The following is a 23,944-nucleotide window of genomic DNA, read 5'->3' as shown; positions in this document are numbered from 1 at the left end:
CGTATGCGAATGCAATTAGAGACAATTTTTTACAGATGATTCGTAAAAAAATAGCAGACCTATATGCGGACCTGAAAAATCAGTGAAAGTGTGAATAAGGCCTTAGGGGTGCGTTCACACTGTGCTGGCAGTGCACATTGGGAGGACTACCCAAGATAAAGTCTCCAATGTATGACACTTCATAGGCCGCCCCCCTCTTCCAAATATAAAGACAAAGTATACACTGTTTCCTACTGGATATTTGTAAAGAATAGCATAAATTACATACAGATGTATATTGGGGCACCAGAGGACTAAAGAAGACTTCAGACCTTTTTTTGTGTATTAACTGTGATCTCTCTCAACAGGTACACTGTAAACTTAGTGTGAAAGCACCCCTAGGCCACATGTTTATGGCCATATCACATGCTTGTAACACATTGTGAGCAATAATGCATAGACTTTTGTGGTCAGGATATTGCACTGTATACATCAGATCTTAAATTCCTATGGATTATAACAAAACATACTTGGCTATAGTATTAAGATACCAGATTACTGATCTGTTCATCCCTAGATGCAAGAATTCTAAGGGCCAATAAACCAGTAATACTGCAACACATGGCTCACCTGTTTCCCCATATTAGAGCCATCAGGAGCTCTGTGTAGCGCTGTACAGCCTTCTACTCACAGATCAAGTTTCAGACAGTGGTAATACAGCCCCAGGACCGTGATCTCAATTGTTCTACTAAACCAAAGTTAGATTAGATTACCAATAAATTCAATGAAATTGTTCAGTAGAATCTGAGGAACGAGCTTTGCAGCCATAAAAGGGTTATCCATGGTTAGAAAAACATGGTCACTTTCTTTCAGAAACTGCACCACCCTCGTCCTCAGTTTGGGTGGGGTTTTATAGCTTGGTACTAGGGATGGTCCGAACCTGGTTCGGACGAACCCGAACCCTCCGCAATGATTACCGCTGTCTGCCCGCTCCGTGCAGCGGGAGGACCGCCTGGAAAACTGGGATACCGCCATAGGCTGTATCCCAGTTTTCCAGGCGGTCCGCCCGCTGCACTGAGCGGGCAGACAGCGGGAATCCGATGCCAAGCGTTCGGGTTCAACCGAACCTCGGCGGGTTCGGACCATCCCTACTTAGTACCACTGAAGTAAATGGAGCTGAATTGTAATACAACACACAACCTGGGGACAGGGGTGATGCTGTTTCTGCAAGAAAGTAGCTGTGATTTTTGTAATCTTGGATAACCCCTATAATATAGCTGCTGACCTTTTACACCAAAGACTCTTTAAAGCGACTCTGTACCCACAATCTGATCCCCCAAACCACTTGTACCTTCGGATAGCTGCTTTTAATCCAAGATCTGTCCTGGGGTCTGTTCGGCAGGTGATGCAGTTATTGTCCTAAAAAATACTTTTAATGGTGCGTTCACACCTACAGGATCTGCAGCTGATTTTCTGCAGCAGATTTCATTTAAATAACTGAACACAGCATCAAATCTGCTGCAGATCCTGTAGGTGTGAACGCACCCTAAGGGTATAAACCCACACACCGTATATGCAGCGTATTACTGCTGCGATACGCAGCAAACTCGCAGCAGATCAGATCTAAATAACTGAACACAGCATCAAATCTGTACCAACAAATCTGCTGCGTATTTGTTGCGTATCTGCTGCGTATACGGTGTGTGGGTTTATACCCTAAACTTGAAGCTCTGAGTCAAATTGGCGTGGCCTAGAGTATCTATGCCCAAGCTTGCACCGCTTCTCTGTCCCTCCTCCCCACACTCTTCACCATTAGGAATGCCCCGGGCAGGTTTTTTTCTATTCATCACTTGCCTGAACACTGCATAGGTGCCTTAACGATCCAACACATGTGCAGTGCTCTTACAGGTGATGAATAGGAGAATACCTGTCTGGAGCATTTCTAATGATGAAGAGGGTGGGGAGGAGGGACGGAGAGCTGGTGCAAGTCTAATGCACGGACAGTCTAGGCCATGCCAATTTGACACAGGGCTGCCAGCTTAAAAGTAGTTTTTTTCGGACAATAACTGCATCACCTGCCAAACGGACCCCAGGACAGATCTTGGATTAAAAGCAGATATCCCAAAGGTACAAGCGGTTCGGGGAGGGCAGATTGTGGGTACAGAGTCACTTTGAACTGACATATAGAGAACATATATTTACTGGTGATTTCTAAAATGTTTCTTTTTATAACCCAAATTTAATGTCATCATTGCCAGTAAGCGCAGTTGCAAAAAAAAAAAAAAAAAAAAAAAAAATACATATACACAGAATATTTTTGTGACAGCACTTTGAGAAATGATCTTCACATTTCTTATATTTAAAAAAAAAAAATTAATTACTACAGCAGAAAGGCCAACGTAACATGTAAAGATCTAAAAGAGACTGGAACGGTTGACAGCACCAAAAAAAAAAAAAAAAAATTAAATTTACCTTTAATTTTGCAAAAAGGAACATAGAAAAGAAAAAAAAGGAAGAAGAGAAAAATAATGACTAAATGCCAAAAAGAACATACCTTAAAAAGTAATATTTAAGAAAAAGAAAAAAAAATCTCATGCAAAATAAGACCTTGACCCTGCATCAGTAAAGATTTCCCCCATGGGGAAAAAAATTAAATAATTTAGCTGCATTATAATATATTTGTATGTGGAGTTCTTTCCTAGAAAAACTAAATGCGAAGGATTTAAATTAAATTTAGAAAGTGAAGCAAAAGCTGAAAACGCCAGTCAATTCAGGACAAGAGATTTATTAAAAATAAAAAGGAAAAAAAAAAAAAAAAAAAAAAAAAAAAAAAATGAATATAGCAGAGCGGTTCTTTAGAACTACATCTGTTTTAAATAAAATCATACCAATTTACAATAATTTCTTTAAAATCCCAAGCGCCTACAGAAAAGTGCATCCAGAACCAGCATAGATTTTAATAGTTTTGTATTCTTCTTAGCAGCTAAATGATTAGTTCCGTTCCCTAGATAGCTTACACTTTTTGAATGCAAAAAAAAGTGAGGCAGTCACCATTGACAAAAAAAAAAAAAAAAAAAAATTGGAAATTATAAAAGTTGGAAATAATTTACTTTCAGAACTTTAAATAAAACCAAAGACCGATTTTCTTTTAGAAAAGTTCAGGGAAGAAAGAAAATAAATTGATAAAGGGGAGACATGCATTTTAACTTGGGAGGGGAGAACGGGGTATCGTTTATGGTACAGGCACTCGCAGACGCAATTTTTTTTTTTTTAATCACACCCCACCCTGCAAAAACATTGGGATTTACGCGTTTATTTTCTTGAATTTACCACTGAGGTACCAAGAATGGGAAAAAGTCAATACTGAGAAATAAAACCAAAAATATTTTTTTGCCTTCCTCAGAAAACTATGGCAAGATCGGTAGCAATGTTAGCACAATTATAGAATCTGACAGTTTACATTGGCTGCTATAATTCCTTTCCCCCCTGAGAACCTCAGATTATAGTTCTCACATAGGTTTTGTGATAAAATGTTCATTTTTTGTTTGTTTTTTTTCTTCATTTTTGTTTTTTTTTGTCTTTTTTTTTAAACTTTAATATAACACAGTCAGTAGATTTTGCAAATGAATGAATATGTCTTGGCTAACAACTGGCACTTCTTGCTGGTACCAAATGAAAAAAAAAAAAAAATAGTCTTCCTGATGTTGAAAGAAAGAATCCGGTTGATATCAGGACGTACGCGCCATGCCTTAGTGCAACAAATAGTGCGACACGCAATGGGATACTGACGAGAGAGCTGCATGGTAGTGAGGTCCTGAACAAGCGTCGAATGGAAATTTGTTCCTCGATGCGACAGTCTTGCCTTAACGCAGCCATAGTTTAAGACGCAGTGCATCAACTCCATTTAAATAGTATCTGAACAGACGTTTATCCCGCACAAAACCAAGATTTTCATAAAGTTTCAAAGCAGATTTGTTTGTGATTTCCGTTTCCAAAACAACCTTTATAAAATTCAAGGGGGAAAAAAAAAAAAAAAAGATGCATTAATAAATCAATATCCAACAAAGTAATAAAACATAAATAATTTCATTTCTAACATGTTGAATATGCACCCCCCTCCGGTGATCATACAATTACAGTGGTACCTCTGTTTAAGAGTAACCTGGATTAAGAGCGTTTTGCAAGAAGAGCTCACAGTTTTTCAAAATTGTAACTTGGTGTAAGAGCATTGCTTTGGTTTAAGAGCTCCCTGTACTGGGTGAAAGGGCAAGTGGGGGAGGGGCAGGGTCTGCATAGCGCGGTCTACAGCACTGTACTCTCACTTAAAGTTCCATCCTGTATCTACAAACTGCTGCTGTTTTTCAAGATTATGCACTTACTATACATTTTACACGACATGCTGATTGCTATACTGTACAGTTACTTATATCACATATACAGCTGTTTCATCTGTTTTTGGGGTGTGGCACCAATATCATTGATTTCTTATGGGAAATTTTGCTTTCGTTTAAGATTAGATTTGGATTACAAGCACGGTTCCCCGAACGAATTATGCTCGTAATCAAAGACAGCACTTTATTCTTAATTTCCAATCAAGTACCAAATTACTGGGAGGTAGTCTTCCAAGATTGCCTCTATATAAATTCTTCAGTAAGTGTTGTACAAAGCATTATACGGTGGCACAACAAGTACCGACAGTTCTGTAGTACAGAGCCGTAGGGGCTGTGTGTGCCATTATACAGGCTCCTTTACAGGAGTGTTTTTTATTATTTTATATACTCATTGTCAGAGTTCTGAAAGAACTCACATCAATACATATGTAAAGTGAGCAGGGGCTTGAAGAACGGTCTGACTTTTCAAGTTCCTACTTTATTGAGTTAAAAGAAAACCCATTCATTACCTCATCACAATCCCCTTCAACCATGGCATAAATAGCTTTCTTAACCAAATTTGTACCTGCAAAGGAGGGAATAAAAAAAAAAAAAAAAAAAAAAAAAAAAAGGGATTATTGGTTAATACTCTTTCAATTCAAAATAAGCATGTCTGACTACAGGTGACTGTGAAATGTATTCTTTGGGTGGTTTACTGCCCAAAAATTCTGATATACCCATTATTTCTGCCTTCACAAGTTTATCCTACCAGAGCTGAAAGCTGAGCTGTTATAGGTTGCTGTATATTTACACCCTTTCATAAATCTCCCCCAGTGTGTCTTTAGGAGGGCTCGCGCATCTCCACTTACGTCGTTTTCCACTCAAAGAATTGACACGAATTCTTTGAGTAGAGAGTGACGGAAGCGAAGCTTTCGGACAACTTATAACATTCCAGTGATCGGTGGGGATCCAGCTGTTGAGACACCAACTGATCAATAATACAGAGACAGAAGCCCTCGCCTAAGCACTGTGTGACTTTGTTTCTGCTGGGGTAAGCCAGGTACCAGATCCAGCATACAAATGTGCAGCATATTCAACACTTGTAGTCTAATGGTGCGTTTACACAGGCAGATTTATCTGACAGATTTTGGAAGCCAAAACCAGGAATGGATTTGAAAAGAGAAGAAATCTCAGTCTTTCCTTTATGACCCGTTCCCTGTTTATGGTCTGTGCCTGGCTTTGGCTTCAAAAATCTGTCAGATAAATCTGCCTGTGTAAACGCACCATTACCCACCATCCCAAAACCCCATCCAGACCACTGCTACCAATCTGTAAAATAAAAGTTCTCTGAGTATTCCACTCAGGTAAAATACACGTTAAATAAAACCCCCTCATAGAGAAAAAAGTAATTCCATAACTTTTTTGTCTCCTTCCCCCAGTTCTGAGCTGCTGCTTTCTGCTGGAGACACAGAAAACTGTGTGCGAGCCGTTCTCTCAACTCCGCCTCCCTTCCAAGAAGGCTGATGTTAACATTTTTTCTGGACGGTGGTCTCTGCACTTTTCAATGCGGGAGGGTTAATCTAAGGTCAAGTTACTTGTGACCTTAAGAGTGATTAACCTTCCCAAACACACAGAGTGCAGAAACAGCCTGCCAGGGAAACTGCTCACATGAGGCATCTTGAAAAGCAGTGGGGAGGAGGGCAAGACGGAGAGAATAGCTCTTATACAGTTTTCTGTGTCTTCAGCAAAAGCAGCAGCACCGAACTGGGAGACAGAGACTGAAAAGGTAATAACATGTATGGAATTGTTAGACATTTCCTAAAGTTGCCCATATATGTAAAATAGATGGACAAAAACATGAAGAGGACATGAAGGCAGCCTCTTCATATGGAAACGGCTAGAGGCAAATAAGTGGCAACAATGGTCTTACCAATGCCCTTTCTTCTATACTTGGAGTCCACAGCCAACATGGCTATATAACCTCTTCGGAACATCTTTTTGTGCATATCCAACTTGCAGACAATGGCACCTACACACTCCTCTTCTACCATTGCCTAAAAGACAAAGCACAATGCAAAATACAGTATACACAGGACCAACAATTGTAAAATTGTGTGAACAATAAATGGATGGAACAAGGAACAAGTCAAACTTTAGCCGAGACTTTCTGGAAATTAACATTTTCTAAAAGTTTAGGAAAAACGTCTGGAGACCCATTAGGCAAGAATGGAAATATATATGTTATATACAACAGTATACTTTAACTACTTTTATGCTGGGCTGGTAAAAATAATAAAGACACAAAGGCTGCCATCCGTGTGGCATAAAAGGACATGTTGTAATGCGGACCACATTGCGTCCGTAGTGCAGGCCGCGGCCGCGTGTTGCCTTAGGGTGCGTTCACAAGTGCAGGATCTGCAGCAGATTTCCTTTGAATCTGCAACTTCAAATCTGCTTCAGATCATGTACGTGTGAACGCACCCTTAGGGTATACACACACACACACACACCCCATATACGCAGCGTATTTACTGCTGCGATACGCAGCGGAAACGCAGCAGATTAGATCTAAATAACTGAACACAGCATTAAATCTGAACCACCAAGTCTGCTGCAGATCTGCTGCGTATACGGTGTGTGCGTTTGTACCCTTAAGGATAAACATAAAGGTAAAAGGCTGATAAGTTCCATAGTCCATAGTGAATTGAGTTTATTTTTTTATTGTGAACATGTAATACATGCGGGCATGTGGCAGAAACACGGGGCTTGTGTTGTGTATTTTTCCACTAGCAAAATAAAAACTTGTGTGCACATACCCTAATAGTCCTTTCCACTCCTTTCTAGAACACACAAAACTTTCAACGTGAGCTCATGAGTTACCCTGTCATGGTGATACTGAGCACCGCTTTCCATCTGTCTGGCAGGATGTACAAAAGTGAAAAACGATAGCTGTGTGTGTGTACTCCACCCTGCTTAAAGGCACCATGCCCACAGCGGTAGTATATAAGGAATGCACTGGGAGCAGGAAAAAACTGGACAGGTTTTGACAAGTTTGCCTCCAGAGTGACATCACATCATACTATGAACCTATCACCTGGCTATTGTGTTTCTCTAGATTTCCTGGTAAAAGAGCACCTGTCACGTGAAAAAGCCATCTAGGAGATACTAGTAATAGCTCTATTACACGTCACTGAAAATAGAGTGGACAGTGTGTGTTGCATTTCTAAGAGTCCATCTTGCGTCACATTACACCGGAGAAATCCTCAACGTTGGTACGAAAACATAAAAATGGTTTTGTGATCAGGACATCCACTAATGACTCTTCAGCCAGCCATAGCTAGTGATGGCATATGACTAGAATATGCCAATACCTACTGATCGGTGGCGGCATATCATTTTCAGGACCTCTGCTTGCTGGTGGTTATGGACGCGTTCTTATTTACACTCTGCGCTGGTCAGTGGGCTGGAGCTGTGAAACGCGAGAGGGATTAAGCACCTGCCCGAGCCACCCGCAGTGTGCCAGAGGCTGCATGGCATCTGGGTGTTGTTCACATAGCACAGCTGATGACAGGAATGAAAAGCTCATGTATCAGGGAAGCATTTGGCAGCCACAGATGGTGGCTTTCCTGAAAGTTGCTGTCACCTCTATGCGGTAGTACATGTGACCATTTTATGCTATTTAGGCCGCAAGGGGAAATAAAATGGTTTATCTAAGTACTTCCAAAAATAAAAATCTGTTAGGTAATGAATTGACATGCAAGTATGAGATACTTTATTCTAAAGGGCACGACACTAGTAGGCTGAGGGAGATGTCCTTGGGATAGATATTGGGGTGGTACTGGTTCTCCCTGCAAAAATCAAGCTGGTATGGGATAGGAAACTGGTTGTCCTTCCTGAAGGATAGTACATGTAATCGCCCCCTTGGAAGTGAACTAGGGGTAGGATTTTCTGTACAATAAACCCAAATCAAGGGTTATCGTCATGGTGGTACGGGTGCGTCAAGTGGAGGGACACACCTAGTAATCTCATACCTGTTGGCTTCTAGATCAGCTTTAGTAAAACTCCCCATCATTGCCCTGCAAGCCTCTAGGCTCCAAGATATATTATGACAATATGAAGGTTACCTAAAACCAGCACCTGTGGAGGTAGTATATAGGGGGAATGCTCCAGTAGGAAGTATCATCATGTGCTGGCATTACATACTAATGGACAGCAGGCACTGGGAGCGACCAGCGCGTACAGCAAGCCCCATAACTGGAAATACCAGTAATCTGTATGGGGATCCCACAAGTTCTTTAGTCGCTGGTTTTATTGATGTTGCAAAGTTCACAGTAATGGGGTTTTCTAAAAAGTCTCTCTTTTTTTCGGCAATGGGCATAAAACCAAAAATTGACCACCACAAACATACCTTCTCCAATGGGGTCAACCTATTATATACAGTATGGCAGTTCAGCAACTTTCAAATTTTATTGCCTCACCACCTCTATAGTCCTAGTATTTCTCACAGCTGACAGCTGCATCTAACCAAGACTATAAACTATAGGGCAAACATCAGCAGCACAAATCTGTTGTGTACCTCACAAACGATTAACACTGTTAATCATTCGTGCTTCACAGTTTCGGCTGTGAAGCATTCAGTCTGTCAAATTTTTCCATCTTTCGATGATTCTCGAAAAACAACGTGGACTGATGGAACATCATGAAGCTGGTTTACGTTACAGCAATGGTTAAGTCGGGGAAGATCTGATGCTAAATGAACTAGGCTTTGCTGCCCACGCGTGATGGGGCATTCCCAGCATTTATGGCACTATGAGTCAACATTATACGTCTATGGGATCTGCCAGCGTTTGCTGGATTCAGTTAGAGAACAGGGCAGCAGTAACACAATTTAGATAGAAGCCATGAACAAAGCAGCATGAAAAAAGCCAACAAAATGGCAGTGCCATGCGTACCCAGAAGTCACATGACTGTAACCTCCAAGATGCAGTCCTATCACTAACACTGTACGCCACAAAGTATACATACGACCAAATGTCACACGGGGACAATGTGAATAGACTTCGTATCAAGCCTTTAGGGTATATTACCACGTACTGTGTTGGTTGTGGAGTTGGCGCTTTGCTCAATCGTTTAGTTACATTGATTTACACAGATTCAAACCAGCAGCAGCAAATACAATATAAGCAAATGTACCCAGCCATATCATTTCAAGATATGCAAACTTACTGAAAGTTCGATCATCTTTGGTTAGATGTCTGTGTAATTCACCCAATAAAGTCCAAAGGCTGTCTGTCTGACCTAGGCTAGAACAGTCACCACAGGAATCTACAAGTGACAGACTAACATATCAGTCTAATATTAATCAGGAGTTTTCCTGGGAAAACACATCCTTAGGCTTTGTTCACATGCGCCTTATGGCTTCAGCCCATCACTAACGCCAAAACACACTGAATTGAATTACTATGGAGTCCAATGCAGAGTGAACAGAGAAAACACATTGCCTGGTGTTACACGACTGTACGCTACAGGTTAGAGATGCGGCCAATATAGTGGCGCACCTTTTTAAGGTTGTTTGACTGCTACAAAAAAAAAAAAAAAAAAATTGCATGGAAGTCACAAGATGATCGCAGTCACATGCAACGTAACCTGATGTCAATACTGGCAAGGCCATGTGCAGCTTGTGACCTAAGATCCATCATATTTGGATTTTCTGCTACATCCGTATGGCAGGGTTTAGCATGTCACAATGCAAACATACTGAATATCATGAGATGCGATGTTGCAATCTTCAAAGTTTGTTGTCCTAACCTAATTTATCACCAAACTTATACCATTAAAAATCCTATCCCTGATCAAAAGGTCCTGAAAGGGTTAAAGGGATAATCCCAGGAACTTTTATTTACCATCTATTCACAGGATAGATAATAAGTATCTGACAGCTGGGACCCTACACAACCACCAGGACCCCTTGTCCCTAAAGGGGATGAAGCATGCTTGGTTGCTGCTCCATTTACACTGTATGGGACGGAGGATAGCTCAGTACCTGCTCAGGGATATCTTCTGCAACACAGCATGCAAAGTCCCGCAGCATTTAGTGACCTCTGTACTTAGGATCGCTTGAGTCCCAACAATCAGACCCACATTGATATTTATCCCCTATCCTGTGTTAGGCCATAACTCATAATCTTGGGATAATCCCTGTAAGAACAAGCAAGCTCTGCAATACCACACATAAGACCCTACATATTAGTGAGAAAAAAAAAGTCACTGACCCTGAAGATTTCAAGGGGAACAGCTGGCCATCTCATGTGTATAGAGGAGAGAGAAAGATCGGGCACAGAGCTGAACATTTATATGTATGGGGTGACAGCTGACAGACTGGCTATGGATTTTCCATTTACAAATTAGCATGGCAAATCCACAGCAAATTTTAGTTCTAGGGAAGTACATATGTATTTTATAATCTCTCCTACAAACAGAGGTAATTTACTAATTTACTATACAAAGGGGGAGATATACCAAACATGGTGTAAAGTAAAACTGGCTCAGTTGCCCCTAGAAACCAATCAGATTCCACCTTTCATTTTCCAAAGAATCTGTGAGGAATGAAAGGTGGAATCTGATTGGTTGCTAGGGGCAACTGAGACAGTTTCACTTTACACCATGTTTATTAAATCTTTAGTGCGCATTTAACCACCAAATGCCCGACCACTAGAGAGCCCTGAACCTGATGGAACTATCACATGGAACTGCCAACAATCCTGGTGGAACAATCCAGCAACTGTTTGTAAGCCCTATCTGCCATATCAGTAAGCTTTGTAGATCAGTGCTCAATTAAATATTACAAGATCAGCATTTACTTAAAGGGGCATTCTAAAGCTTAATTTATATTATTTTCAACTGTACTCAGGGCAGAAAAAAACTACATATATCATTAGAGTTCCCATCACACCGACAACCGGTGACCCTTCAGCTGTTGCAAAACTACGATCCCCATCATGCCCTGACAGCCTATTACTGTATGGATGTTGCAAAACTACAATCCACATCACGCCCCGACAGCGTATTACTGTAGGGATGTTGCAAAACTACGATTTCCATCATGCCCTGACAATCGTCGACCCTTTGGCTGTTGCAGAACTACGATTCCCATCATGCCCTGACAACCTATTACTGTATGGATGTTGCTAGAGTACAATTCCCAGCATGCCCTAACAACCTGCAACTCTTCAGCTATTGCAGAACTACGATTCCCATCATGCCCTGGCAACCGGTGAGTTGAAGTAGTGTGAGTGACAGGTGTGAGTGACAGATGTGACCTACCAGGAAGCAGAGCTGCGGCCAGTTGTGGATGAAGTAGCGGTAGGTGTATATGGAGTAGTGTGAGTGACAGGTGTGAGTGACCTACCAGGAAGCAGAGCTGCGGCCAGTTGTGGATGAAGTAGCGGTAGGTGTATATGGAGTAGTGTGAGTGACAGGTGTGAGTGACAGGTGTGAGTGACCTACCAGGAAGCAGAGCTGCGGCCAGTTGTGGATGAAGTAGCGGTAGATGTATATGGAGTAGTGTGAGTGACAGGTGTGACCTACCAGGAAGCAGAGCTGCGGCCAGTTGTGGATGAAGTAGCGGTAGGTGTATATGGAGTAGGGTGAGTGACAGGTGTGAGTGACCTACCAGGAAGCAGAGCTGCGGCCAGTTGTGGATGAAGTAGCGGTAGGTGTATATGGAGTGGTGTGAGTGACCTACCAGGAAGCAGAGCTGCGGCCAGTTGTGGATGAAGTAGCGGTAGGTGTATATGGAGTAGGGTGAGTGACAGGTGTGAGTGACAGGTGTGAGTGACCTACCAGGAAGCAGAGCTGCGGCCAGTTGTGGATGAAGTAGCGGTAGGTGTATATGGAGTAGGGTGAGTGACAGGTGTGAGTGACCTACCAGGAAGCAGAGCTGCGGCCAGTTGTGGATGAAGTAGCGGTAGGTGTATATGGAGTAGTGTGAGTGACAGGTGTGAGTGACCTACCAGGAAGCAGAGCTGCGGCCAGTTGTGGATGAAGTAGCGGTAGGTGTATATGGAGTAGTGTGAGTGACAGGTGTGACCTACCAGGAAGCAGAGCTGCGGCCAGTTGTGGATGAAGTAGCGGTAGGTGTATATGGAGTAGTGTGAGTGACAGGTGTGAGTGACAGGTGTGAGTGACAGGTGTGACCTACCAGGAAGCAGAGCTGCGGCCAGTTGTGGATGAAGTAGCGGTAGGTGTTTATGGAGTAGTGTGAGTGACAGGTGTGAGTGACCTACCAGGAAGCAGAGCTGCGGCCAGTTGTGGATGAAGTAGCGGTAGGTGTATATGGAGTAGTGTGAGTGACAGGTGTGAGTGACCTACCAGGAAGCAGAGCTGCGGCCAGTTGTGGATGAAGTAGCGGTAGGTGTATATGGAGTAGTGTGAGTGACAGGTGTGAGTGACAGGTGTGAGTGACCTACCAGGAAGCAGAGCTGCGGCCAGTTGTGGATGAAGTAGCGGTAGGTGTATATGGAGTAGTGTGAGTGACAGGTGTGAGTGACCTACCAGGAAGCAGAGCTGCGGCCAGTTGTGGATGAAGTAGCGGTAGGTGTATATGGAGTAGTGTGAGTGACAGGTGTGAGTGACAGGTGTGACCTACCAGGAAGCAGAGCTGCGGCCAGTTGTGGATGAAGTAGCGGTAGGTGTATATGGAGTAGTGTGAGTGACAGGTGTGAGTGACCTACCAGGAAGCAGAGCTGCGGCCAGTTGTGGATGAAGTAGCGGTAGGTGTATATGGAGTAGTGTGAGTGACAGGTGTGAGTGACCTACCAGGAAGCAGAGCTGCGGCCAGTTGTGGATGAAGTAGTGGTAGGTGTATATGGAGTAGTGTGAGTGACAGGTGTGAGTGACCTACCAGGAAGCAGAGCTGCGGCCAGTTGTGGATGAAGTAGCGGTAGGTGTATATGGAGTAGTGTGAGTGACAGGTGTGAGTGACCTACCAGGAAGCAGAGCTGCGGCCAGTTGTGGATGAAGTAGCGGTAGGTGTATATGGAGTAGTGTGAGTGACAGGTGTGAGTGACCTACCAGGAAGCAGAGCTGCGGCCAGTTGTGGATGAAGTAGCGGTAGGTGTATATGGAGTAGTGTGAGTGACAGGTGTGAGTGACCTACCAGGAAGCAGAGCTGCGGCCAGTTGTGGATGAAGTAGCGGTAGGTGTATATGGAGTAGTGTGAGTGACAGGTGTGAGTGACCTACCAGGAAGCAGAGCTGCGGCCAGTTGTGGATGAAGTAGCGGTAGGTGTATATGGAGTAGTGTGAGTGACAGGTGTGAGTGACCTACCAGGAAGCAGAGCTGCGGCCAGTTGTGGATGAAGTAGCGGTAGGTGTATATGGAGTAGTGTGAGTGACAGGTGTGAGTGACCTACCAGGAAGCAGAGCTGCGGCCAGTTGTGGATGAAGTAGCGGTAGGTGTATATGGAGTAGTGTGAGTGACAGGTGTGAGTGACCTACCAGGAAGCAGAGCTGCGGCCAGTTGTGGATGAAGTAGCGGTAGGTGTATATGGAGTAGTGTGAGTGACAGGTGTGAGTGACCTACCAGGAAGCAGAGCTGCGGCCAGTTGTGGATGAAGTAGCGGTAGGTGTATATGGAGTAGTGTGAGTGACAGGTGTGAGTGACCTACCAGGAAGCAGAGCTGCGGCCAGTTGTGGATGAAGTAGCGGTAGGTGTATATGGAGTAGTGTGAGTGACAGGTGTGAGTGACAGGTGTGAGTGACAGGTGTGAGTGACCTACCAGGAAGCAGAGCTGCGGCCAGTTGTGGATGAAGTAGCGGTAGGTGTATATGGAGTAGGGTGAGTGACAGGTGTGAGTGACAGGTGTGAGTGACAGGTGTGAGTGACAGGTGTGAGTGACAGGTGTGAGTGACCTACCAGGAAGCAGAGCTGCGGCCAGTTGTGGATGAAGTAGCGGTAGGTGTATATGGAGTAGTGTGAGTGACAGGTGTGAGTGACAGATGTGAGTCACCTACCAGGAAGCAGAGCTGCGGCCAGTTGTGGATGAAGTAGCGGTAGGTGTATATGGAGTAGTGTGAGTGACAGGTGTGAGTGACCTACCAGGAAGCAGAGCTGCGGCCAGTTGTGGATGAAGTAGCGGTAGGTGTATATGGAGTAGTGTGAGTGACAGGTGTGACCTACCAGGAAGCAGAGCTGCGGCCAGTTGTGGATGAAGTAGCGGTAGGTGTATATGGAGTAGTGTGAGTGACAGGTGTGAGTGACCTACCAGGAAGCAGAGCTGCGGCCAGTTGTGGATGAAGTAGCGGTAGGTGTATATGGAGTAGGGCTCGGACAGGTCCTTGGTGATCAGTCTCATGATATCGGGCATTTGCAGCTCGGACTCGTAGCGCACGTATCGTATGGAGCCGTCCCCGGGGCGCAGCAGGGAGCAGGCGGCCATGCGGGAGGCCAGCACCTCCTCGTCCTCCTGCAGCCGCTCCAGCCCGTTGGGGGCGCCAGTCCGTTCATCGTTGAGCGGCGGGGGCAGCTTGCTCTTCCGGGCCTTGATGTGCCGCAGGTCGGGGCTGAGGAGGCCGTTGAGCTGCTGGTGGTGGTGGCGGTGATGGTGGGGCCCACAGCCGGGCTCGTACCGACCTTCCTCCTCTTCCTCGCCGTCCTCCTGCTCGTCTCCCGGCGGCAGGGCGAGGCCAGCCCCGGGGTAGTGGGAGAGCACGCTAGGCCCAGACGGTGCGTCAGCCATCCTGAGGAGAGAGAAACGGCCGCGTTATAGTCACACAGCCCGGCCCCTCATCCCTGCCCACCCCCAGCCTGGCCGTGGAACTGACCCACACTCTACCCGGAGCTCCACTCACCCGCGGCCGTAAAGGGAAGCCGCCGCCGCCGGCAGTCAGGACGCTGCGTTTCCGCCTCGCTTTTTACGACACTTCCGGCAGTGCAGCTCCGGGGTCTCCGGGAGTGGGGGCTGTCATTGCTGGAGGAGTCGTGCGCTAGACGGGAGGCTGCGCTCTCCGCTCTGTCTAAATGGACTCTAATAATTGTACAGAATCGGCCTTCACGACACTGGGTGATACCACACAACCGGCAGCTACCTGATAATAGTCACGTGCTGAGAGAGCTTACAACCAATCAGCGCAGCTTTTGTTTTTCGAGCGCATAACAGAAAATGAAAGCTGTTGTTTGATTGGCTGCCAGTAGCAACCAGTCACAGCGTAGCTCTGTGGAAATGATTCCTGTGCTGTGATTGGTTACTGTGGTCAGAGTGGTCTACAAAGGAAACTGTTGCCTATAGCAACTGATCACAGCTCTTATTTTACCAGTATAAGGGATGAACGCTGAGCCTTGGTTGCTGTGGGTAACTTTTGATAAATTTCCCTGTGTTCATTTTAGATGCAACTAGTCACAGGGCTGTGTAGTAAGGCAATCTGATATATACTTAAAGGGGTTATCCAGCGCTACAAAAACATGGCCACTTTCTTTCAGAGACAACACGACTCTTGTCTCCAGTTCAGGTGCAGTTTGCAGTTAAAGGGGTTATCCAGTGCTACAAAAACATGGCCACTTTTCCCCCTACTGTTGTCTCCAGTTCAGGTGCGGTTTGCAATTAAGCTCCATTTACTTCAATGGAACTGAGTTTCAAACCCCCACCCAAACTGGAGACAACAGTAGGGGGAAAGTGGCCATGTTTTTGTAGCGCTGGATAACCCCTTTAAGCTCCATTTACTTCAATTGAACTGAGTTTCAAAACCCCACCCAAACTGGAGACAAGGGAGGGGGAAAGTGGCCATGTTTTTGTAGCGCTGGATAACCCCTTTAATACATTTTTTTAATCTACTATTCCACTTGTACAACAGGGCCCTGCCACCAATGCTTGTGTTGGGAACTGCAGGGCTATCTAAGCCCTGTAGTTTCCAGTCCTCTGCCCTGATCAAGCACTGCCTGGCACAACCTTGTATTGCACAGTTGTCCAATGAATTTAGTGGCACAGTGTAATGCTAGATTCCCCGACACGTTGGCAGTGGGTGATCGCCAAAAGCCAACAATTACAGCAGCAGCCTCGCAAAGGAGAGCATCCTAGGTTCTTGGTTTCCAACCTGTAAAACTACAATCCCCAGCATTACCAATAGCTGATCATGCTGGGGGTTGTAGTCTAACTACAGCTGGAGAGCCGCAGGTGGGATACCTGCCCTGTGAGTGTATCATTGGATATGGCTATACAGCAAGCGGAGGGTATGATGATGGTATAGTACTGAGCGGAACTACATGGCCCAGCATGACCTTATGCATAAACACTGACCTACTGATTAAAAGATATGTATAAAATATTACAAGCACTCTGCATATGGTATATACAGCATTTGTGCAAGCATGGCCTCTCTCCCTGACATGTGCTTTGACTTTGAGGCCTGGTAAACTGGTGACACATGGAGATCTCTTCAGTGATTGGCCACTTTTCCCTCTCTGACAGCTGCTACTCTAGGACTACATTTCCCTGCATTCCCTTGCCATGACATCACAAGTGTCTCTCTGCTGCTCCCAGTGGATGGTCTGTAGAATGACAAGAAGCAGTATGGAACATATGGAAGTTGAATGCAGTACAGCAGAGTTCCCTGGCCTGTGTCTCTTCAGCTGTTCTCTTGAGTGATTTGCACTATGGCCCAGTACAGTCACAGTGCTGCACCCCTCCCACCCAGACAGTGGTGACTGACAGCCTGACTCCTGACCGCTCAGGTCCCAGGGCCAGTTTGTAAGGCTCCAGAGACCTGACAGGTTCTTGTTATAGAGTCACTGGACAGATATGACCCCGGGATTATAGGCAACATAGCCCGACTACTAGTGAAGAAATGAGGGTGTAGTTTTGGCTGCCTTCAGGATTGCAAATCTGGGAACACGGCCACATATAAATAATTTTTTACCCATTGGGTTGGTTTGGTTCTCTTCAACTACTTTTAGGAAAATCTGATGTAATCTTAGGTTAAATGTATGTTGGGACTGAAAATTTTCACAAACTTTGAAGTCCATCAGGAAGTGGCGTCAGGATCGTTCAGTGGGGGACTGGAAGACACATGGGGAGTGTGGTAAGCTAAGGATAGCATGTTTATTATGTTGTATAAAGATGGGTTCACCTGTACCATATCCGCAGCGGATTTCACGCCGCAGGTTTGCAAAATCCACTGCGGATACCTTCCTGTTCACTTCAATGGGATGACATACATTACCGAGTGCCCGCTATGGTATGCGCACTGATTGGCCGGGAGACGCCAGGAGCCCCCGAAGCAGGCCGGAGCTGGGACCTAATAAAGTTTGTACTCTGGCCACGGGGGGTTAAAGACGCTGACATTGACATGTCATCCCATTGAAGTAAATGGGAAGGTATTCACAGCAGATTTCGCTGCAAACTCGCAGCGTGAAATCCGCTGTGGATACAGTACTTGTGAACCCCGCCTAAAATAGTAATATTTTGCATTGCCGTGGTACCCCTTTAAGGGTTAAGAACACAAAAGCCTTAGGGTCCATTTACACAGAAAGATTATCTGACATTATCTGCCAAAGATTTGAAGCCAAAGCCAGAAACAGACTATAAACAGAGATCAGGTCATAAAGGAAAGCCTGAGATTTCTTCTCTTTTCAAATCCATTCCTGGCTTTGGCTTCAAATCTTTGGCAGATAATCTGTCAGATAATCTTTCTGTGTAAATGGACCTTTAGTCTCTGCTCCCAGGTTATACCCGAAGAGAAAACCACAGCAATATATTGAGTCCACTGCATTTGGTCTCATTACTAGGTAAATAAATAATGTAGAATGAACATAATATAATATAAATGGAGAAAAGAAAACAACACAGTATCCACCACGAACACAAACCACCCAAGCCTACTCATATAATATATCAAAACAAGCAAGAGAACATCATTTTATCCTTTATTTTATCATAAAATTAAAGTACAGTGGTGCCTTGGATTATGAGCATAATTTGTTCGGGGACCGTGCTTGCAATCCAAATCCACTCAAAGGGCCAGTTCACACTGAGCAAGATTGTCGGAATTCTGTGGCGGAAATTTCCCCCCGGCCCTGCCAGTCACTTTTGTGGCCGGAGGCAGCATCATACCTTATACCTCTGGCCACAAGAGGCCGATCTCCTGGTTCCTCAGTGTCACTCGTGGCATATACAGGTGTGGGGGAGATATAAGTGACAGGACCTATAATCATGCTTTTCATTACCAACTGAAGTGTCCCTATATGTCAATCAGTCATAGCAGGAAAAAACAGGAGGTGCTGCTATGGCTTGTCTATGCCTCTGTGACATTTCTGCTGGTAATGAAAAGGACAATAGGATCTACAGCTCTGTACCTGGTATGCACCTTACTGATTTTCCTTAAGGGCACGTTCATACCTAATCCATTGATCCATGAAATGTGAGGGAGCATATGGTATGGGCTGCTGGGGATTGAGTGCCCTGCCACCAAACATGTTTAGCACAAGCAGAAGAAGACAGCTTCCATGAGCATGCACTGATCTGCTAGGAGGCAGCACTTATACAGGGCTTCAATACACAAGAAAAAGATGATTGATCAGCAAAGAGGCCCGTCAATCACCCCTGTAGAGTGTGTTGGAAGAGAGCTGTGACTAGTCACAGTGCGGAAACTGCCCAGATGACTAGTTGACAACTCTCCCCCTGTACAGATTAAACAACATTTTACTGGGATATAATACTGTCAGGGAACGAACACCAGAGATGGTAGGATACCTGCTTACAACATCTGTGCCGTGTTGCTGGGAGCTTAACAGGGTACTTGAATTTTTTTTTTCTTTCAAACTACCTGGATTTTAGAAATGTTATATAGATTCGTAATTTACTAAAATGTAAAAAGTATTCCGGTACTTATCAGCTGCTGTATGTCCTGCGGAAGTGGTGTATTATTTTCAGTCTGACACAGTGCTCTCTGCTGCTACCTCCTTCTGAGCAGGAGAGGTTTCTATGGGGATTTAGTACTGCTCTGGACAGTGAGCAGAGAGCACTGTATCACACTGGAAAGAATCCACCTTTTCCTGCAGGATATACAGCAGGTGATAAGTATAGGAACACTTAAGATTTTTAAGTAGAAGTAAATTACTAATCTATATAACTTTCTGACACCAGTTGATTTAAAGAGGACCTGTCACCCCCCGTGCCGGGGTGACAGGCTCCCGACCCCCCGTTACAGCCCCCTATACTCACTTGATCCCGCCGGGTCACGGAGATATGAGCGCCCGAAGCCCGGCGCGCGCGCTCACAGGAGAGTCCGATGCCCATAGAGAATGACGGAGCATCGGACTCCCCATTCATTCTCTATGAGCCACATACTCTCCTGTGAGCGCGTGCCGGGCTTCAGGCGCTCGTATCTCCGTGACCCGACCGGATCAGGAAGCGGGACCTGGCGGGATCAGGTGAGTATAGGGGGCTGTAGCGGGGGGTCGGGAGCCTGTCACCCCGGCATGAGGGGTGACAGGTCTCCTTTAAAAGAAAAACATATTTCACCGCATTACCCCTTTAGTCAGCACATTTGTGCTGAATGGGTCCCTTTAAAGGGCATATTTGGGAACGGATTAGCCATACCGAGTTGGTCTTTTGTGATCTGTAAAAAATGCCTTTCTGGGCACTTTAAGCTCATTTGTATATAAATAAAATGTCTGGAGCTGACAATTAGGTAAAAAGAAAGCTGCTGTGAATCCTGGTTACATGGCTGTTCTGCATGTGGGTTTACTGTAGTAGGCAAATCCACGCCACAAAAATTCTTTTAGTAGCCCAAAAATGTTAAAAAAGGTAAATCCAGTCGACCACCAGTGCATCATTTAGCAGTCTTTGCATTAAGGGGTTAAATGTAGGCTCTACCTCTATAGGGAAGATTTATCAATCATGGTGTAAAGTGAAACGGGCTCAGTTGCCCCTAGCAACCAATCAGATTCCACCTTTCATTCCTCACAGACTCTTTGGAAAATGAAATATGGAATCTGATTGGTTGCTAGGGGCAACTGAGCCAGTTTTACTTTACACCATGCTTGAAAAATCTTCCCCAATACGTGTGATTGTACCCTAAAATACATTCTAAAACAATGAAGAATGTCCTGTAGCCTTACATTAGGGTATGTTTACATGGTATCCACTGCAGAGTTCATGCCATAGATTTTACACTCCAGATCTCCTGTGGATCTGCTGTTCAATCTTTATGCAAAAAAAAAAAAGGATTTTTTTTTATTTCTAATGTAACATGTTTTCTCAACAACTGACACTAGAGAGCAGTATTGCACAGTAATTTAACAAACAAAAAAAACTTGAAATAATTTTCTTTCAGTAAGAATTTGTTCATCCAGTTTTCTCTTTTATTAGGGTTTTATTGCATATTAGGTCATGGAGAAACAACTGCAAGTGGCTGAGACCTGTGCAAAAAGCTAACATTATTTCCTAATTACATTATATTAAGGGATTTCTAATGCAAGAACATGCAAGACTACCTGTCCTCCCATAGTCCTGTAGGTTTCGGGGCAAACTGGTTTTCAGGATTCTGCTGAAGTAATGGAGCACCCAATATGTTGCTGCCAATGGTGACTACAGCATCTAGATCAGGAATGAGGAACCCTTGGCTCTCCAGCTGTTGCAAAACTACAATTACCATCGTGCCTGGACAGCCAAAGCTAAAGCTGGAATTGGGGGGGGGGGGGGGGCATTTTTTTCCTGGGATTGGGGAGGACATGGCTGAGGGAAACGACGTCCACTTACCTCCCTGGTTCCAGCGGCGGCCGGGGACCGGAGCTGGAACCGGGGAGGTGAGTGGATGTCGTTTCCCTCAGCCATGTCCTCCCCGGTCCCAGGAAAAAAATGCCCCCCCCCCGCTGGAGTACCCCTTTAAGTAATTAGAACATTCATTGGTAACTTCTAGGGTCCCATTGCTCTACATTGCCCCCTAGTGAAGCAAAATGAATACAAAGTTATCAGCCGCTTCTATGGTTGCGTTCCACAAACATAATTACTCTCATTCACTTGTACAGTAATTTTGCCAAATATAAATACTGAAGAGTCGGCCTTGTCTTCTTCTATAGTCTGGCAGGGGCTAAGAGGTTCAAAGGGTAAGCAGGGGATGTCCAGATACTGTTTAACAAGACTCTCTGGTTTGAGGAGAACACTGTCATGGTAGACATCAGAAGCACTTTGTGACTTCCACATTGCAGAAGAGTTCAGACCCGTAAATTTCATTGGGATGTATCCTTCATCATCTTGTCCGGTCTCAGCGAACGATGCAATACTGAACATAGAGAAGGAACGCATATGGATTTGGTTATCAAAGTGCCTGACGCGTGTATTAGATCTCAGCACTGGGATATCCCTCATCTTCGACTTGGTGTCTCCGTAATTGACTGTTACAGGGACATCTTGGAGAATGAAATTGAGCTTGATGAAAACCTTTTGCTTCATATTGGAAAGGGCTCTTCTGAACCTTTTGCTGAGTAGGGCATAGAGTAGAGGGTTAATGGCAGAGTTGAAGAGAGCCAGCCACGCGGAAATGGTCTCCATTAATGGAGGAAGTCTCTGGTGACGGCCCTTTACTGTGATGGACTGTAGGATGCTAACAATGATGTATGGCACCCAACAGCAAAAGAAGATTAAAATGACCAGAAATAGTCGAAATGTCCCGTTATATTCTCTTCCCGGTGTATTATACATTGCAAAAATATCTTGTTTTTTGCATTGGGAACACCCGGAATTTGGCGCATGTGATGCATGGACGCTGTTCTGGGATTCTTCCGTGTCCGGGTCTGATATGATTTTGTTGGCACTCTTAGGGGTCATTTTATCCATAAAAGCTACGTTAGGTTTTGCATTTTTTTGCAACTGGGACTCAATGTTGTGAATGCGTCTGACATGATCTCTTGCCACTTGTACAATACGGATGTAACAGAAAACCATGGTAAACGATGGCACCAAGAAAGAGCAAGACATTATAAAGCCTGTATAAGTAGGGCTTTGTGCCCAGTTAACGGAACAGCTGAATGTGGATGGTAAGTACTCTACACGACCCCATCCTACAAATGGTGGAAATCCAGAGAACATGGATTGGGCCCATATCCATATGACGGTGCTGATGGCTCGTTTCATTGTGGTTTTGGTGTTGTACTGGAGGCAGTCTATAATGGCTCTATATCTGTCCACTGCTATGGCGGCCAGTGTTAGTACAGAAGACGTACAGTATACGATAAAGGCCGATCCCATATAGGAACACAAATACTGCAACAAATAACATGACATGTCAGGTTACAGTACAGAAGCTACACATCAATGTCCTTGTCATCCTTTAATACAGTATAAAGATATTCATTCATCCCTATCTTTACAGGGATCTATGTCCTGTTACATCTCGGTACATTTTGGCACAAAGTAGGTGGACATCAATATTGATGCATGTAGAAATAGGCGGCACCTCCATCTTCTTATACTGATCAGTAAAAGAATGAGGTATGGCCCATCTCTATATACGTCAGTCAGTAATGCATGCTGGATAAAGCCTAGACATTGGTTATTGCCGCCACATCTACAAAATCCAATGCCATTCAAACATATGGATGGTACTTTCTTCTTTTGTGTATAATGATGGAGATAAAAGGATAAAGTAGATGATCTGCTAGTTAAAAAACAGTGGATACCAATTACATTTGGTTAAAGTAAATCTGTATCGCCGAACACTGCCTCCGAACCTCTGGTACCATTCAAAAGTTCTTCTCAATCCATGCCTGGTCCCAGGTTTCCCTTGTATCCTGGTGCCGGTATTCGGGTAGAAAATAATTTTATTCTGACGTTGTGGTGTATAAAAGAGGGGAGGCCTAGAGCATCTGTGCCCCAGGGCTGTTGAAGATGAAGATCCAGCCCACTTCAAAGTAGAAAGGTGGGGAGAGAGGCGCTGCAGGCCTAGGGCACTGATGACGCCTCTTTGATACCATGCTGCCAGAATAAAAGAATTTTCTTTACCCGGGTGCCGACACCAGGAGACAAGGGAAGCCCGGGACCAGGTATGGATTGAAAATAAATTCAAAACAGTACCACAGGTTTGGGGGCGGTGCTGGGTGATACAGATTCACTTTAATAGTCACCCGGTGTTCCTCTGCTTCTTAGAAAAAGCAACAATTAAAATAAATCTTTTTAGTGCCTGAAATGTCTCTGAAGTGACAGGCTGCTCAGCCAATCACTGGTCGTGTTGCTGTCTTGTCTCGGGCAGTGAGTGGCTGAGTGGCCTGTCACTTCAGAGATCTTCAGGAGCTTTAGCGGCAGCTGCAGTGAGCTGGGAAAAAGCAGCAGGACACAGGAGGAGCCTGGACAGGCTCCTTATTATGGTAATTATTCTGTATATAAAGCAAGGACTGCACAGACATTGCTACCGATACAGGTGCAGCTCTTGCCACATGATTCTCGAGCTGTGTAATAGGATCTGTTAGCGAGCGCAAATCAGCACTCGCTTACAACGATCTTCGGGCTGTATAATACGGCCCTAAGTATATGGAGCCCTTCTGCAGGAAGACAGGAAGAGCAGCAACCTGTCTCACCTGAACACTTCTCCCTGCTGATTTTAGTG

At 44.7% G+C, this 23,944-nt stretch overlaps 1 protein-coding gene across 1 annotated transcript; it reads right to left on the bottom strand.

Moving 5' to 3' along the window:
- Positions 1–3,276: 3,276 nt before the first annotated feature.
- NAA30 (N-alpha-acetyltransferase 30, NatC catalytic subunit) lies at positions 3,277–15,450 on the bottom strand. Its single transcript, XM_069949787.1, has 5 exons — positions 15,200–15,450; positions 14,614–15,088; positions 6,280–6,403; positions 4,880–4,935; positions 3,277–3,980 (listed from the first exon to the last, which is right to left on the bottom strand). Exons 2-5 carry the CDS (start codon positions 15,085–15,087, stop codon positions 3,843–3,845), a joined length of 792 nt encoding a protein of 263 aa, XP_069805888.1. The 5' UTR covers position 15,088; positions 15,200–15,450; the 3' UTR covers positions 3,277–3,842.
- Positions 15,451–23,944: the final 8,494 nt, after the last annotated feature.

The sequence above is a fragment of the Dendropsophus ebraccatus genome, chromosome 13, assembly GCF_027789765.1.
Source record: "Dendropsophus ebraccatus isolate aDenEbr1 chromosome 13, aDenEbr1.pat, whole genome shotgun sequence".
In the NCBI taxonomy this organism is placed as follows: Eukaryota; Metazoa; Chordata; class Amphibia; order Anura; family Hylidae; genus Dendropsophus; species Dendropsophus ebraccatus.
The sequence above is the reverse complement of the archived record's forward strand: the minus strand, read 5'-3'. Positions and strand labels throughout refer to the sequence as shown.

Bases quoted from the DNA above. Each gene is read 5' to 3' on its own strand.
- NAA30 (XM_069949787.1), bottom strand. From the start codon at position 15,087: ATGGCTGACGCACCGTCTGGGCCTAGCGTGCTCTCCCACTACCCCGGG. The intron at 6,404-14,613 runs GTAGGTCACTCA...TTTGTCTTTTAG, and splicing joins GGCCGCAGCTCTGCTTCCTG to GCAATGGTAGAAGAGGAGTG. The intron at 4,936-6,279 runs GTAAGACCATTG...CCTCCTTTGCAG, and splicing joins GTATAGAAGAAAGGGCATTG to GTACAAATTTGGTTAAGAAA.